Source organism: Danio rerio, chromosome 6 (genome assembly GCF_052040795.2).
Source record: "Danio rerio strain M-AB ecotype USA chromosome 6, GRCz13ab, whole genome shotgun sequence".
Taxonomy (NCBI): Eukaryota; Metazoa; Chordata; class Actinopteri; order Cypriniformes; family Danionidae; genus Danio; species Danio rerio.
The window spans coordinates 36227501-36246405 of record NC_141026.1 but is presented as its reverse complement, the minus strand read 5'-3'; the positions used below and the strand labels follow the sequence as shown (position 1 = coordinate 36246405).

At 35.1% G+C, this 18905-nt stretch overlaps 2 protein-coding genes across 7 annotated transcripts in view; one reads left to right on the top strand and one right to left on the bottom strand.

Annotated features, from left to right (window-relative positions):
- The window catches only part of mpl (MPL proto-oncogene, thrombopoietin receptor), a 40022-nt gene extending 33580 nt beyond the window's left edge, over positions 1–6442 (top strand). Inside the window, exons 10-13 of one of the 4 annotated variants that reach the window (XR_015492709.1) lie at positions 1838–1919; positions 2028–2115; positions 4147–5308; positions 5349–6442. Coding sequence is in view for 3 of the 4 variants with exons in the window: in XM_087255423.1 (XP_087111549.1) it covers positions 1838–1919; positions 2025–2115; positions 4147–4590 (617 nt within the window). In the remaining variant the exon portion in view is untranslated. Of the gene's footprint in view, positions 1–1837; positions 1920–2024; positions 2116–4146 lie in introns of all 4 variants that reach the window. The other 3 variants (XM_087255424.1, XM_087255423.1, NM_001003858.1) reach the window with 3 other exon arrangements.
- The window catches only part of orc1 (origin recognition complex, subunit 1), a 16161-nt gene continuing 3546 nt past the window's right edge, over positions 6291–18905 (bottom strand). The window contains 17 exon segments of one of the 3 annotated variants that reach the window (NM_199933.1): positions 6291–6879; positions 8558–8645; positions 8796–8965; positions 9066–9185; positions 9273–9422; positions 10173–10280; positions 10375–10546; positions 10662–10763; positions 12295–12401; positions 12483–12717; positions 13374–13475; positions 14184–14246; positions 14602–14718; positions 16305–16536; positions 16627–17005; positions 17379–17545; positions 18811–18905. The exon segment at positions 18811–18905 is cut by the window's right edge and continues 33 nt beyond it. In NM_199933.1, coding sequence (NP_956227.1) covers positions 6685–6879; positions 8558–8645; positions 8796–8965; positions 9066–9185; positions 9273–9422; positions 10173–10280; positions 10375–10546; positions 10662–10763; positions 12295–12401; positions 12483–12717; positions 13374–13475; positions 14184–14246; positions 14602–14718; positions 16305–16536; positions 16627–17005; positions 17379–17545; positions 18811–18905 — 2602 coding nt within the window. In that variant the 3' untranslated portion in view covers positions 6291–6684. 3 annotated transcript variants of the gene reach the window in all.

Sequence of the window (18905 nt, the reverse complement as noted above, 5' to 3'; positions counted from 1 at the left end):
AGGCCAGGGGCGGATTTAACCAATAAGGAAGGTAAGCAGCCCAAATAAATACCTAGAAGTATAAACAATACCTATAAATTATTTATAACATTGTTTTCTATCATAATTTGTACGGTGAGGGTCTACATTTTTTAGTTCAAATTTAATTATTAAATCTGCACAAATGTGTCCCACTTCTTAAAATCATTTAGCAGTTCAGCAGTCAAATTAGTAAAGATTTAGTTTTAAAAATGAAATAGTTTATTTATTGTTGAATTGTGAATTCATCTTAAGAAAACAAATCATTTGAAAAGTTTTACAAGATGCTTTACATGTTATTATTATAGATCAAATGATAGAAGAAAAAAAAACAGTAACATTAATATTAAAATACAAAAGTTGTGTTTTAGAACTTTTGGGCCCCATGGCTGGAATTGCTTAGGGCCCCACAATTACTAAATTCACCCCTGATGGAGACATAGCTTGAACCCATAAACAGTATTCAACTTTACAGCCAATAGTATTATGATGTTAAATCAATACTCTGACAGCTCACTTTTATTTTTGCAGTAACACTTTCATAGCACATGTGTTGAATGTTTGAAAAGAACATTGACACACATTTGAGTGTGTTTTTATAACTTTACTGCATTATGAAACGCTTTATGTAAAGCTTTATGCATTAGCTCAGGGGTGTCAAACTCAATTCCTGGAGGGCCGAAGCCCTGCACAGTTTAGTTCCAACCCTGCTTCAACACACTTACCTGTAGGTTTCAAACAAGCCTGAAGGACTCAATTAGTTTGATCAGGCGTGTTTAATTAGGGTTGGAACTAAACTATGCAGAGCTGCGGTCCTTTTGGAACTGAGTTTGACACCTGTGCATTAGCTTAGTATAGCTCAGGGATGGGCAAACTTGATCCTCGAGGGCCGGTGTCCCTGCAGAGTTTTGTTCCAACACTAGTCAAACACACCTGAACAAACTAATCAGTGTCTTCAAGATCACTTGAACTCTATAGGGAGGTCTGTTTGAATAGGGTTGGAGCTAAACTATGCAGGACACTGGCCCTCCAGGATCAAGTTTGCCCACACCTGGTATAGCTGCAGTACATAATAGCAACAAATGCAGGTGCAGTAAACCTGATCAATTATAGACTGTCATATTAAGGCGTCCAAACAGTTACTTACCTCTTTAATAAAATACATGAAAAATCTGCTTTTTACTTGTTGCAGTTTCTCTGTCTTTAAAATGTCAATACTGAATCTCATTTTGACACTCATTTTGACCCAAACTGTTCCAGGCCTATTTGAATTACCCTCATGTTTCCTATTACACTGGATGATTTTCTAAACAGACACTATGCAAGACAAATGTCTTAACAAACATGCCATTAAAATTTATCTGTTTAAACATAATGAGTTAAAACCAAAACATTTTTGTTTAGAAGTTTATTTATTCGCTAAAGTCATCAATCACCAACTGCTCTGTGTTGAATAATTTCCTGATGTTTTGTTAAACAAATGAGCATTTAATGTGACAGTAGTAGATTTTAGCTTTTTATAAATAATTTAAATATAATTATAAATATAATTCTTTATTAAAAACAGAGGCATGTGCGATGTTGTAAAATATTGGAAAAGTCATTGGTCTTCAACATGTTGTCATATTGACTGTTCTGGAATGGATGTGTTGACCTATCCAGAGGGATCAATTGCTAAATGAATTCTATCAGAAATGATCCACTCCCTGCACAAACACACAGTCTTTAAATGCAGCCTCAAAATAACTGGCACAGCCTATCACAACTCTGAAAGTCTGGGCATCTGTGAAACTTTAAACCTGTTCTTTCATCTGCACAGAGTGGATTATTTTTGTTTGCATACCAGTGGCTCTGATCATCTTTGCAACTGCAGTCATCTCTTTCTTCTCCAGATACTTCCGGTAATGTCATTCAGACCAGATTTCTTTTTTGTCATACTATGAGCTGTGACAAAAATCTAATTAAACAAATGCAAATAATACATATTTATTCTGTATTTACCTCAGTAGAAAGGTCAAGAGGTCCCTGTGGCCACCAGTACCAAACCTTAACAAGGTCCTGGAAAACATCCTGACTGATATCAGTGGATCACACTGGGTAATTGATAACTTTTATAATGATTTAGTGTATGTTCAGAAGACAGTGGTGTGTTTACTAAATATGGAAAGGTTTTCTGTAAAGCAGGGATGTCCAAACTCGGTTCCGGAGGGACGGTGTCCTGTATATTTTAGCTCCAACTTGCCTCAACACACCTGCAAGGATCTTTCTAGAAAGCCTAGTAAGAGCTTGATTAACTGGCTCAGGTGTGTGATTGAGGTTGGAACTAAACCTTGCAGGACACTGGCCCTCCAGGACTGAGTTTGGACATGCCTGGTGTACAGGGTCAAAACAATCTCCATTCAAATAGAATCACCAAAAACATGTTGCATGTCAAAAACTATTTTGCTAGATGATAAATAATATTGAGAAGGCCATGATCAACTTTACTTATTACAATCCATAAAATGTATTTGTTTAGAAATCGGCTATCTTTTATAATTCAATATTGTATTATTGTCTTATTTATATTTACATTACAGAGTTTTTGCTAATAATTTATACACTAATAATAATAATAATAAAGGGTGGTGCGGTGGCACAGTGGGTAGTGCTGTTGCCAGTTGGCATTTCTGTGTGGAGTTTGCATGGTCTCCCTGTGTTCCTGTGGGTTTCTTTCGGGCGCTCCAGCTTCTCCCACAAGTCCAAAGACGAGATTAAGATGAATTGGGTGAGCTAAACTATCCATAGTGTGTGTGAATGAGTGTGTATGGATGTTTCCCAGTGATGGGTTGCAGCTGGAAGGGCATCCGCTGCATAAAACATATGCTGGATAAGTCAGCGGTTCATTTCGCTGTGTATTCCTGCTGATGAATAAAGGGACTAAGCTGAAAGAAAATAAATGAATAAATGAAAATAGGTTCAAAAAGGGAATTTTGCAGCGAGTTCACATTTAAGTTCTTTAGCTCAGTCAATTTGATGAAACTTCTTGTGTTTTAAACGCAGTGACACTATTTTGCAACATAGTTACAGTACATAATGCTATTATCATGCCCTACTTGGCAAAATGCATATGCTGGTTAGGTAAGGTCTGAACTAGTTTGAACTGGTTATTTGCTGATTATGTGCTGGCACTTTGCTGGTCAAGTTCTGGTGGACAGGAGCAGCTTATGACCATCAAACAATCAGCCTAAACAAGGTGTTAAAACCTACCTAAATTTCTTAGCATCAAATCAACATTTCGTCACCTTGGAATTAAAAGGTTCTATCTGTGTTCTGAATGGTTTTGAGATTTCAAAAGTTTTTGCATTCCATAGCAAACCGTATGCAAGTAAAAAAAAAATTTTTATAAAAACTCTTAAAATCCAAACAATCTATATAAAAAAAAATCCAATAATGCAAATAAGTTGGCATTGAATAAGAATATGTCTAACTCAATTTTGACAAAAATTGTCAGACAGAATCTTATAATTCTAAGGTGACAATTTAGCAAGTTCACCTGAATTTTAGAATACATTAGTGTACATGCAGGATGCAACATGCGCAATATACTGACACTGAGAAAAAGAAACTGTTAAAAAAAGTTATTATTTTTGTTTTATGTACACACAGTTTACACAGAAATAATAATTTGAACAATTCTGCATTTTCAGAAGCCAAAATCAGTTTAACAATATTAATACTCGGTAACACTTCACAATAAGTAATTAGTTAATGCATTTACTAACATGAACTTATCATGAACAACACTTGAACAGCATTTATTAATCATAATTAACCATTTACTAATACATTATTAACATCCAAGTCCATGCTTGTTGACATTAGTTAATGCACCATGAGTTAACATGAACTCACATCGAACTACTGTATTTTTATTAACTAACGTTAACTAACATGTTGTTTGTTAATGTTAGTAAATGCATTAATTAACATTAACTAATGAACTATTGTAAAGTGTGACCAAATGCTCTTACATCTAATATGAATTATTTATTATTGGACTTTTTATTAGTCATTTACAAAATAAGTTTTAAAATTTAAAAAAGTGTTTTTCTAAACTACATAATCATGATCCTATTTTTAATTCAGGAGCCAACCTTCAACATCAAGCAATGTGATGATGACACTGCTACATCAGTGGTGGAGGTTCTCACTGAGGGGGAATCTGTGGTCAAAACCTGTAAGAACACCTGTCCTCTGCTCTCTGAGCACAGTGAAAAACATGGAGAACATTTCAGAGAGGACTTGGAAATGGCGCAAGATTATGTGATTTTGAACAACAATATAATCTCCTGCCTTACGGGCAACGACTATGTGTATAAGGATGTTGCTTCAACACATCTGGCCAATGAAAAACAACACTCTTGCTCCAGCACTTCTTACAACTCCCTACCAGAACGCACCACAGATATTCTCAACCAATCCTATCTCCTTTTGGCAGAACAATCCGATCTTGAGACGTATCAAACAACCTGTGGCCAGTACACCAATCTGGAGATCACAGCAGTATCATGTGTAGCAATTGGAGAGTGAGGTTTACTGTCAAAATGAAGCTCATAATCATGTATATATTAAGGGTTCTCTCACAAATGTAAAAAAGACATTCAGTTTCTTTGGAATGAATGAGAAACAAAGGAAAAGCAAAGCTTACGTCAATGGAGCACTTATGAAGGTAATGTGAATCTGTAGCGCATGTTGTGTATTTTGAGTTGAGATTACGCAATACGTGAATCTTTACCATAAAAAGTACTGCACTAGCTTTGTCATAATACAAACCAAAATATTCAGAAACGATAATTAGACATGCCAAAAGTCAAATGTGTGGCTTTTGCATTACATGAGAATAACATGAAAAATATTGAAAGTGTACAACCATAGCTAACGATAGAAAACAACCACCTGCAGTCAGTTTGTAAAAAAAACATCATGTATATTATTGAATGTTGAATTACCATGCGACTTTAAATGTAAAAATGTTGAGGCTTTTTTTTGTGGACGTTTTTAAATCCTCCTGTAAAATGTTAGATATTTAAGCTTTGAAGGTGTAATAATATTCAAAATGGATGTTGCGAGTTAAGCGTGTTATAGATCCACTCACTGGCCACTTAATTAGGTACACCTTACTGGTAACAAGTTGGACCTGCTTTTGCCTTCAGAACTTCTTTAATCCTTCATTGCATAGATTCAACGAGGTGCTGGAAAATTTCTCAGATTTTGGTCCATATTGAAATGATAGCATCACGCAGTTGCTGTAGATATGTCGACTGCACATCAGTGATGGGAATCTGCAGTTCCACCACATCCAAAAGGTGCTCTATTGGATTGGGATCTGGTGAGTTTGGAGGCCATTTGAGTACAGTGAACTCATTGTCATGTTCAAGAAAGCTGTCTGAGATGATTCGTGATTTATAACGTAGTGAGTTATACTGCTGGAAGTAGCCCAGTGTGGTCTTCTGCTGCTGAAGCCCATCTGCGTCAAGGTTCGACATGATGCTCTTCTGCATACCCTGGTTGTAACGAGTTGTTATTTGAGTTACTGTTGCCTTTCTATTAGCTGGAACAAGTCTGGCCATTCTCCTCTGAACTCTAGCACCTAGAAGGCATTTGTGCCCAACTGCTGCTCACTGGATATTTTCTCTTTTTCAGACCATTCTCTGTAAACCCTAGAGATGGTTGTGCATGAAAATCCCAGTAGATCAGCAGTTTCTGAAATACTCAGAGCAGCCTGACCGGCACCAACAACCAAGCCACATTCAAAGTCAATTAAATCAGCTCTCTTTCAAATTCTGATACTCAGTTTGAACAGCAGCAGATCTTCTTGACCATGTCCACATGCCTTAATGCGTCAAGTTGCTGCCATGTGATTGGCCGATTAGAAATTTGAATTAAGGAACACTTGGACAGGTGTACCTAATAAAGTGGCCGAAGAGTGTTGTATTTACATCATACATCTGTTAGAAAGCTTATATGGTATAGCTAAATCTTGCACTTAGCACAGTCTTTCATACCAGACTCAAGCTAATACAAAGGGTAAATAGTTTGGCTATAGTTTTCCTGCGAAATTTCATGATTTGATCATTGTTTTATATAAATCTTAAATGTAATTAACAGTGAATATCTCTTTAATATTAGCAATATTTGTTAAAATTATTCTTCAGCATCTATACTTGTACATTTGTAATAAGTTGTCTGTCTACCTTGTACTGACAAAGGCACAGTAGCAATGTCTTGTGATCAGTTCAGTCAATAGCTTTATTGCATAAAATTTGAAACATCCAACATTTTGGCACACTATATGAAAAATGTATATTTTATGTGAATCATTAAATGATAATAAAGAAATGTGCGAGTCTCGCTCTCCCACACTAAATTGCTTAATAATAAAGCCTTTGTGTAAGTTTTCCAAAAGACATTTAAGCTTGAATGTGAAGACATGATTAGAAGCCAAGAGATACAGTTAAACACACAAAGAATGAGCATATTAAAATGTGCTTATAGAACTGTGTAGAATTATTAACCATTAAAATAGATAATTTATTTAAACATTTTAGACAATAAACGGTTCATAAAATTATGCTATGGATCGCCATAATAGCCTGAAACATGCTAGACAGCATGGCCGAGTTTTTAGTCAGCCTTCAAGGCATAAAGCACATCATCTTGACTAACATTGAGACGGATTCGGAGAAACAGGTCCAGACGGCTTCCTTCAAGCAGCAGCAAGCGACAGGAGCCCAGCCTCTGACAGACCAATAACCCTTCAGACACACTCACTGGCTGCAAACCTTCAACGCGACACAGAGCCTGGTGCTGAACAAACACCTGAAGACAAACAATTCAGCATTTAAATCGTTATATTAAACCATGGGTATACAGTCAAAATTATTAACCCTGATGTGAAATGTTCATTCTTTAAAAAGTATTTCCCAAGTGTTGCTTAACGATGAAGATTTTAACACATTATTAAACATAATACTTTTGAAATCTAAAAAGTTCTCTCTTCAACATGGTGCATAATACTTTTCTGCTGACTTTGCAAAACTCTAATATTCAGTTTAAAGACATAACTAGGTTATGGTACCTCGGCAAGTTTGGATAATTAGGCAAATCATTGGATGACAGTGGTTTATTCTGTTGACAACTGAATAAATATATATCCCAAGGGGGCTAATAATACATAATACTGATTTTATTATTATTATTATTATTATACAAATTCAAAAACAATATTGGCTGAATTAAGGTTTTTTAAATTTGGGAACGATGGAAACCATTCATAAGGTACTTGGCGCAACAGAATCAGTTGATGGAGATATTGATTAAAATTAAGTGAGATTCTACGAGTATCCAATCAGTGTTTTTGGTAATCTCCCCAATCAGTGTGCACAAACAGACAGAAACTTTAGGTGAGTGGTGTATGGAGTATTGTTATTTTATGCATGCATGTATGCATATACAATGCTTGGCATATAAGTACACCCCTCACAAATTTCTTATTTAAATTGATATTTTCTATAGCATGCTTTACAATATTATATTAATGCATTTACATTGCATTAGATAGTACAGAAGTCAAATGTGGAGCTGATCTAACAAAATTATTTATGATAACAGTAAAAAAAATCTGTGCCCAAATTTATGTCAGGGAAAAAATATTAAATGAAAAAATAAATTACTTAATTATTTAAAAATAAGAGAAACAAAAAATATATTAAATTTTAAATTTAGTAGTTTGTAATTTGCTTTGCAATACTTTGCATTATTTTTTTATCTATTATATTTCTGTTTCTAAAGCTATTTGGTGACTAAATGATTTATTTAATAAATGTTTCTGTCATCAGTTATGTTCAAAATCACCAAAATAAACTGCCTAATTGACTCGGAAAAGGATAAAAAAATAAATAAATAAAATATTTTTTTTTTTTCCTTCTGTAGTTAAACCAAGAACACCTGTACTCATGTCTAGAAGTACATACTCATGTTACATAATCATAGAAGGAACATGTTAGGCTTAATTTTGTATGCATAAGGAAAATATGGAGACTCTTTATGTATTTGTGCATTCCTGTGTGTATTTAAACATTAAAAAAGAATTTGTAATAATAATTTTGATTTCATGCAATGTTCGCAATAAATATACAGTTGATTTTAATAAGGACCTGTTTACATCAGGTATCAAAATGCATTTCTGTTATGCTGATGTGTGCACAAATGGATTCTCATAGCTTGATAAAATTCCTATTAAACCGCTGAAGGCAACCACTCTGTTCTAAAAAGGTTTACTGTTTTTTTTCTGGACTGTGAACAAGACCATTGCTGTCAATGGAGGATGAGGGAACTGTCAGATTTCACTTAAAACAACTTAAATTGTATTTTAAAGATTAGCAAAGGTCTCAGGGGCTTTGGAAAGACTTGAGGGTCAGAGATTTAAAAAGTGACTTCTCATTATTAAGTGAACTGGCCCTTTAAGGTTGGTTATATACAAGTTGTGTTTAGCTACCTGTTGAAAAGTGGCCTCTTCTAGACCCAGTCGACGAAACTCTGCAATTACAGCCCTCAGGAGGAGCTGCTCCTGAACAGATGCAGACCTACAAGAAACATCATTGAAAAGAGCAGAATAGGATCAGAATAGTTCACTTTTTGTCACACAACGGAGCCTCTTGCACAATTTCAGAGACTTTTTCTATCGTGGAACGTTTCTTCCACCTTATTTCCTTTTCTCCTCAATTCTTTTTTACCTTATGGCTGCGATGTAGGAAGAGGAGAACATCTCATCTAATGCCTCCATCACATGACTCATTCCCACCAATCCACTGCCTTTCTGCTGGTTTCCAGAGTGTTCACAAATCTCTGTGGCCCGTCTGCAGATATCAAGACAACGTCGTGCATCACCTGAAAGAGCTGCCACCTAGAAAATCACAAATAATCTTTATGAATTCATAATGATTCAGCTTGTTTAAACTGACAGGATTTTTTATGCTAACATCTTGTACACCAAGCCCTCTTACCTTTCTTGAGACCAGCTGAAGAGCGTCTTCTTCAAAAGCCTTTACCCTGTTCAGTCTGGACGTGATGATTTGTTGTAGCTGTTTAAATGTATATGGCTGGAAGGACATTCTTGTCAGTCCCTGAAAGTGAATAAACATGCCTTTGTTATATTTGTTTCATTTAGAGTCATAATTGAAAGACAACTCAAAGTCATTAAATGGTCTTACCAATCGACTAGCAACACGATTGATCATGATTCTCTCAGGCAAGTCCATGGTGTTTGCAATAGTGAGGACCACCAGACGAGCGTTGCGTCGTGTTGGCCAGTCAAACAAGTTGTACATCACATTCTGCTTACGGGTCCACAAAAGGTCAAGCTGAATAAGAAAGGAGATAAGAATGTATGTCAGTATACATACATAAAAAAAATGTCACCATGTCAGAATATTTGGCTATTTTTATGGCAGAACAATTTAGAAAATAAAAAATAGGGGATACAAATTTAAAAACAGCAAACAAACAAACAAACAAGTTATATTATTACACAATTTTTTTTACATTATTAAACACTAAAAAATCCTAAAACTATTACTGGCAAAATTAAACTTTTGCTCCTTAATAGTGAAAAAAAGTTGTAGGATTTGTTTATTAACGCAGCAATTTATGTATAATATAAAATAAACTTTTTATTTCCTTGCTGGTTTTAATTTTGTATCAGTTATACTTGTTATTTCTAAATTGTTTATTATGATTTTATATGTTATTTAAGAAATTGTTTTTAATTAATACATTTAATTAACCTAATCTAACCAAAAGTAAAATGCTAACTTAATTGTATATGTAAACTCTTCTAAAAAATTTTTAGACGTTTTCTAGATTTTTAAATTTACCGCATTTTTAAAGCTCTTAAAATAAGAAAAGGTAAATAGGTTGAAACTAATCTTGCAATAAAACTGTGAAAATAAACTGCTTTGTTATAATTGCAGAAAGAAATACTGACAATATCGTAGTAAACATCATGAGGTGTGTTTAAAAAAAATAGGCTGGAGAATAGGAACATAAAACGTAAACAATTTCAATAACAATAATAATAATTATAATAATAATCAGCTTAACTTCTGTCTCACCTCATCTACTAGCAGCACAGTTGTCTCTTTTTTGGGCGCAGGAGCACTGAAGCGTTTCTCCAGGAGAGCAGCTGCATGATCAGATGTTGCTTTTTGATCAGTCAGTTTCTACAACCAAATCACAAACAAAAAAACAAACAAATATTATATAACGTCTATGCTATTGAAAAAAAGGACTGTGGGATAAAGGCAGCGTGCAGACCTGTAGAATCTGTACATAAGCCTGATGTGGGTCTGTCATTTTCATGCCGTTGATCTCGATGAAGTTAAAATGGGGGATCTCGTCTTGTTCTGCAGACTGCTGAAGAGATCGGATCACTTCATGCACTGTGGCTGTTTTGCCAGTTCCAGGAACACCTGAGATATACATACACCTGCAAAATAAAATTAAGAAATACAAAAAAAAATGTAAACAAAACGACAAAAAAAATTAAAAAGACTTAAATCAACAAAAAAAAGCTTTTTAACAGATGAATGACAGAACCATACCCTCCAGTGCCATCAATGACTTTACTCTCTACAAAGTTGTAAATGTCCTGAAACTCTTGTTCACGACATGGCAAAGACTCAGGAACAGCAGAAACATGTAACCTGATACCATAAGAAGAAAGAAAACAAGATTCTCAAATTTAGGGTTGTGACAACAACAAACAGATTCGTCCATTTTTATATCGACTTATAAACTTCTTTGCTGAGTGTTTTTGTGCTTTTTGTCTCACAAATAAAGAAACATGACACTAAGGGGTCAGTAGGTGGCGGCAAATCCCAGTCTTAAAAAGTGATTTAAATTATTAAAAATTCCTGATTCATTTAGAAGTAACAATTATCTATATGAAAAAAAACATTGAATGAATCATTAGCTCTCTCTATACATGTTGACAACTGTATTGTGGTTCTGAAGTGCACAAATCTTCTGCCTCTGATTTGTTTGGAACATTTATATTGGAGAGAGAGAAAAAAACTAAATAGTCAAAAATGTAAATCACTTGAGATTTACTCATTTGTTGAACTGTTGTACAAAAATCAGTTTCATATATGGAATTATTATGATTATTACTGGCATATAAAGATACTAGCAATTGTTTTACAGATATCAGTATTAATGATATATATTGAAATTACTTACCAATATTACAACTGATGATACAGCACTTATTACACTGTGATTTTTATTTTATAATGTATTCATGCATGTGATTTATGTATATAACTTTATGTATATATATATTCAGAGTATATATGAACACTCACCGGCCACTTTATTAGGTACAAGTCTAAGTGCAAACTTCTGATCAGCCAATCACAAGGAATTGTGATTGGCTGTACTTTTATGTGATTGGACATTTCGAATTCTGATGTGACATTCAGATGACCACAGTATACCCATCTTCTGATGGCTACATACTGCAGGATAACTCACCATGTCATAAAGCACCAATGATCTCAGACTGCTTTCTTGAACATGACAATGAGTTCTGTACTCAAATGGCCTCCACAATCACCAGATCTCAATCCAATCGAGCACCTTTGGAATGTTTTGGAACGGGAGATTTGCATCATGGATGCGCAGCTTAAAAATCTGCAGCCACTGTGTGATGCTATCATGTCAATATGGACCAAAATCTTTAAGGAATATTTCCAGCACCTTGTTGAATCCATAGCAAAAATATTTAAGGCAGTTTTGAAGGCAAAAGTGGGTCCAACTTGGTACTAGTACGGTGTACCTAATAAAGTGGCCATAAACGTTCTGAGTATTCATGTATATATTCTGTTATTGTTTTTATCTATCACTTATTTGTGGATACCGCTAGAATTTATGAGTTTCCCTTTGGAATAAATAAAGTATCTCAGGGATATACTGTAATTATTTTAACATGACTTGAATTATAATGGCATTCCAACAGCATTCTATTATTGTAATCAAGCAGATTATGCCTTTCAATTTTTAATTTTTTTTTGCATAAAGAATAAAATCAGCTCAAACATTATTAGTAATTATAACAAACTATAAAAATATTATTGTTGACAATAAACATCAAGCACACCTATTATCAATGTTTAAAATGCTGTGTAATTTTTGTGGAATCTAAGATAAAATTCTTTCATCTTTCTTGATGTTTACCGTGCACGTGCTTCTTCCAGAACATTTCCTGGTTTCCTGGCAGGTGCAGTCCTGCTGGGTATGCTAGGGGTGGCATGACGTGGTGTGCGTGGGGTGGATGGAGCAGCCTAGAATTAAAAAAAAGATTACTTAAATTCAGTCTTTGTTTTTTTTTAAAGAATTAGCATTGCATAAAATGCAAATGTAACCTTCTTGCTAGGTGTTTTACATGGGGTCCTAGCAGAGACACAGCTTTTATCCGTAGCTCGGGGTGTTCGGGAGCCTCTGCGCTTCTTCACTACAAGTTCATCTTCGCTGTCAACCTTTGCCTCCAGTTCTTCATCGCTGCTACTCTGCAGGTCAATCTTAGAAGGTACAAAGCAGTCATCCTCATCGCCATCCTCACCATCTGACTGCAGGTCAAACTTGTTGGCAATCAGATTTCTTTAAAGATAGACAATAACATATGCTTAAAATCACTTCAAAAGCATCAAAATGTGTCTGCTTGAAATGGGTGCATTTATTAAATAAATGATTGCATGCAAAACAACTTACAGATTATACATTTACTTTTATTTTTGTCTGTTTCTAGTCCAGATATTTAAATTCTTAAAATCAAGAAGCATTTTCCAGACAGGTAAAAACATAATCTCGTTTTCAGAAATAAGTCAAAATTTAGTGATTCTTTCTTTGAAAAGCTAAATCATCTTGTTTTTGCTTTGAACTAAAATAATTTTGCTTACCCCATTGGCAGATTTTTTTGCTTGTTTTAAGTAAAAACTGACTTAATTTTGACATTATTTCTGAAAACAAGACAATGTATTTACTAGTCTATAAAAATATTATATTAAGAATATTGCATAATATTATATTATTATATTAAGAATTTTTTGATATTTGGAAAATCTCTAAACAAGACAAAAACACTAAGAAAAGCATTTTTAATTTGCATTGTAGGACCAAGATCTAAATAAAAAACTTTTAAAAGTTGCAAAATAGAGCCTTAGGAAATATGTTTTTGATTTATTCATACATACATATTTTATGCAACTTATTTAAATTGTTTTCTTTTAACTGACTGTAGCCATTGTGGGACCTACAGCTGCTTTCTGATGCGCGAGGACACAAGCTGGGCAGATTTCCTCTTAGAGCGGGGAGTTGCAGCAGTCTGTGCAGGCGAATCTTCATGCTCCTCTTCAGCTCTGCCGTGTTCACAAAATTTTAAGAGTAATATTTAATACCTTTTTAAACATGAAAAGAGCAACCTCTCACCACTGCAAGTTCAGAGTTAAAGGGATAGTTCACTAAAAACTGAAAATTCTGTCATCATTTACTCAACTTTCATTTGAGGTCAAATTTATCTGTTAAACACAAATGAAGTTCTTTTGAAAAATGTTGGAAACCTGTAACCATTGATTTCCATAGTATTAGTTTCTCCTATGGAAGTTAATGGTACAGGTTTCTGACATTTTTCAAATGATCTTCTTTTGTGTTCAACAGAAAAAAAACGAATGAAGGTTTGTAACCACTTGAGGTAAACAGGTAAAAGTATATATTAATTTTGGGGTGAACCGTTCCTTTAAATATAAAGTCAAACTTGTTATAGATGATCAAATTTCAGAAAATGAGGTAGGAGTTCAAATGATGACAGGCATGGAAACCAGCTTTACACACACACACACACACACACACACACACACACACACACAACACAGTTCATGCCATTAAGTTCTGCCCCTGTTGGTTAAAAATGCCCAGTTAATAGGTGAATTTTAAATCATCAAAAATCTAAATTTGACCAGGAACAAATTGTATCATATAAAACATTTAATAAATCAGTACATTATAGATGGATGGACAGATAAACACGAACACAAATCTATAGGTTTAAGGTAATATATGACGCTTACAAAGCTGTCAGTGCTGGTTCTTTGAGTGACGCTGAATCTTTCCTCCTAGATGGAGTTCTTGCCCTGGTTTGAAAACAGACAGACATAATTAGATCACTATAACTTATGTTTTTTTCAGAGAACTCAAATCAAAAGGATCAATTAATGAAGCAAGTCAGGGCGCCCCAGTGATTTGGAATAAATTACTCTTCGAGTGAATTGCAATAAACCGTGCTTATATTGTGACAAAAAAAAAAACACAAAACCACCTAATATGTGCAAGTGCATTTAATTTTGGGAATTATGGATTGACAAATTCTCAAAATGGTGAGCCATACACACTGCAGAGTATGTGTGAAACAGGCATAATGAAACCCCAACACCATCCAGAAAATGAGCCAGTATTCTCTCTGTGGAGCAATAGAGGAACATGACTCACTTCAACCCCCTTACACTTGCTCTTCTGGGAGTTGCCTCTCTTTTGCGAGGTGTTCTGCCAGTATTATTGAGTGACTCTGAGTCATCGTCACCCAGTGCCGGCACCCCGAGAAAGACACTAGGAGAGCAGCACGACTTTTAGAACAAGGTTATGCTATTATTTATAGTTATTTATACATCCAAATAATAATCATAACACATTATTTACATTACGCACATCTTGAGAGCCTTAACAGTTAGAATGCCTACATAATTGAAGATATGGAGAAAAAAAACTAACTTTTGGTGTTTCATTTCTTAACTAATCTTTTTTAGAATGAATCGTGGATTCATTTGATGACGACTTGTTTCTTTTATAAATAAATCAAGGATTTTAGTCTCATTTATCCACGAGACGACCAAATTTATTTGCGTTTAAAACGTTTATTTGTCTTTCATAAAAAAAAAAACCTTGATTAACAAAATGGGGGACACAATTGGGAAATACCATTTCAATTTAAATCCTACTTCCTGCCCTTTTATATATTTAAAAAGTACAGTAAAAAAATTTAAGGAAAACAGGCAGATTATACATTTAATTTTAAAATAATCTTAAAATCTATAAGAAAAAAATTTAAGAAAAATCAGTGTGCTGAAATACAATTTTGCTATATTAATTGCAGGAACACATCAGCAAAATGACATTTTATGAAAATGTTTTTTCATCATTTAACATTTAAAAAATATATATATTAACATTACTTATGCTTATTTTCTGTGCAGCACAAAGTCCTAAATTTTAGACCAGGGGTGTTAAACTTAGTTCCTGGAGGGCCGGTGCCCTTCACAATTTATTTCCAACCCTGCTCCAACACACTTAAGCTGCGGTCACACTGGGCTTTTCCTTACATAGACTTCCATTCATAAGCACGCGAATGCATCAGACCGGAAACGCGGGGTCATGCATCAAGTTTCACAGGTTGCTGCGGTGCAAAGTTCAAGCTTGGTGAACTCTGACCTGCAAAATCACATCACTTGACTGCGTGAGACCAACCGAGGATCAAAACATGACCTTTCTGGACAGAAATTTAAAACATGGAACAATCGCTCTCTTTTTAAAATGTTTAATCATCTTGGTTAATCCCACCCCTTTTCACAGCGCCGTTTGACAGAATTTCACATACACAAACTCTGGTGTGACTTCAGCTTTACCTGCACGTTTTAAACAAGCCTGAAGGACTTAATTAGTTTGATCAGGTGTGTTTAATTATGGTTGGAATTAAACTGTGCAGAGTTGTGGCCCTAAAGGAACTACATTTGACGAACATCAACAAGTGCTTTAGACGAACATAAACAAATGTAGACGTAAATATGATTATTCAAAGCACTGAATCAACCAACTGCCATCCTCTCTTTTCATCTAAGCATCAACATACAGACTCTCTCTGTCCATTCGTAACAATAACAGCACACATATCGAAAATAAAAAAATCTTAAAACACCCCGGGGGTGGGGGTGGAGGGGGGTTTGCATGTCCCCAGTAGACATTCCCCTGTCCCCAGTGAAAGTTAATATTAATATATTACATAAATATAATTACCAGCAATCTATGGTTTCTAAGATAATTCATTGGGACATTTTCAACCCATCTGGCCTTAACCCTTAAATGACTTTGACACATTACATTAAGAAACAAAAGAAAATATCAGATGCAAAAAGATGTACCTGGTCGCACTGTCACTTCCATATGCAGTCAGTGTGGGTTTATCAGGGCTGTGTGATGACAGAGGCAAGATCTGCTGCTCCTCATTACATTTAACTGGAGTCAGTCTAATAGAAATAGAAATGCGGCCTGATGGAGACGAGTTAATCTTAGACATCAGTGTTTTGTCTGTATCGATGTGTTTATCCAAAATCTCCCCCAGAACATCATCTCGGGACATGTTTTTGCTTGGACCTAACACAATGAAAACAAATCAGAGACATTCAGTTCACTGCAATCGAAACCATTAAAAGCATTATAAATATGTGGATGAATGACACTCACTGCACAGCTCCAGCTTTTTACGAACATGTGGCCCCGAGGAAGCTCTGCTCCTCCTCTTTGCACTAAGAGCTTTAGCTGCTGAGAGCTTGGAAGCAGAATGGAGAGACTCTGCTTCAGTGGAGCTCATTTTTCCGGTGCTCATGCTGCCGCGGGTAATAGCACCTGTTATGGCCCTTTTCATTATTGAGGGGTCTGGTGTTGGAAGAGGACGAGCCTGAGGGCCCCGTGAAGATGGCGGGGGAGATTTAGGGCTGGGAGGAGGTTCTATCAGCTCAGGATCCACCGCTTGGAAGGATTTTGTGTCCCATGAGTGTTTGACAAATAGCATGTCTTTGCTCTTTCCCTCTGGAAAAGGATGCTCAGGTGCGATGTACATGATCTAAATTCAAAGTTTTTTATAATAATATTACTATTAAATATTACTGAAAGGAAGAAAAATATACAATTAAAACTAAATATTAGCAAATATGACTAAATTACTAAATAATAGTACTTTAAAAAAACAAATACAATAAATAAGGCCCATGTATTTAAATAAAAAGTTTTAAAATTTAAAATAGGTACATTAATAATAACATAAAATATGATATTTAGAAATAATTAGAAAACATAATAATAATACTAATAATAAATATAAATCATAAAAAAATAATTGTATTGATAATTCTTGTTTTTAGAGTCCGTTTTTTTTTTTTACTGTATAAAAATGTGATCTCTTCATGATACGATTCCTACAACTCTATTATGCTCACCTGTACTGGCGCAAGAATGCTCTCTCCATCCACCTCATTATCACAAGAGCTATCCTGATAGAAAAAAACCTCCTGTGGGTGAGGGTCTCTGCCCAAGAGCTTGCGCTTATATTGAGGAACTTCACAAATCCGCACAAACCACTGCACCACAGCAGTCTTCATCTTTCCTGATTCTGGGTACAAATGTTACAATAACCAACACTGATTGCGATTTAATGGCCCATTAATTTCACTGAGTGGTATGGTACGCTTTTATGGCTGTTTCCACTGTGAAAGGGTACCTAAAAGCGATCCGTACTGTACCGTATCACTTTTTAGTCACTATTTGAAAAGAGTTATACAAATGGGAACCATAAGGCGGAGCTAGACGCGCAGCTAAACGCTATTGGTTTACAGATATACGTCACTCGCAAAAGCAGAATAAAAACAAAAGAACCGCCATTTTTAAAAATACAGCCGAGACATTACACTGTAATAATATCTACATATAATAACAGGCCATGGTCGAACAGAGCTCAAACAAACCTTGTCCTCGTCTTGATGTACTGCCACAAAGCCAAGGAGAGCAAATTCTGCTGTGTCCTGTTGTTGTTTTACGAGCCCGTCTAAAGCACGAGCTGTTTCACGTTCTCGAGAGAGATCGCCACGCCTATATTTCTATTTGAAATAATGAACTTTATGAGCTCATATTAATAACGTGCTCATGCTCACTGAAGAGATCTGATCCTGTCATAACAAGACAAACGTGAGAGTGAAGTGCGAAAAAACTAAGGAGAAGCCGGTAAAAACAGCAAATGAGCAACCTAAAACATGAACAAACTGCCATGTTTAACTATTATCATCACCTTTTAAAATTACTTTTAACAAGAGGTTACATGTGCTGGTGAAGACAGAAGATACAGATGAGATTTGCTCTGACTGTGGGCTATTTGCTGCGTGTAGTTTTTGAACCCAGATAAGGACTAAATGTGTGTAGTTTTTCGGTAATTGATAACATATCAGAGATTTTAAGGGGCTGTATGTGTTCATATAGGTTGCATTTATTTATTTTTTTTATATAATTGCAGACGTTACGGTAGGCTATTTTGCACTTTGATCATTGATCTGCAGTTATAATCAACTCATGTTCATAGAAAGGTGAGTTATGAACATTTATGCACAAGTATTTATGTGTAAAAAAGCACCTGTTCTGCGGGAAGTGCTTCTCATATGACATGTAAATGACACTTACGGCTTTTACTGTGACATTTCCTTGAGTAAAAATGACGTTGTCTAAAACTTTCTGTCGAACACCACGCCCACCAAAAGGGTACCCTTTTGTCAGTGGAAACACAAGCCTGATACAGGTGACCCGTACCGTACCTCTCAGTGGAAATGGGCCATAGCCGTTGATTTGTTTTGTATCTTTTTTAAAAAAATGACATAATAGTACCATCAGTGTAGAGTTTGAGAAGCTGTGCCACATAGGGATTGTCATCATTTTCGCCCTCAATCAAAATGTACTGCCCTAAGGATACGGTCACATCT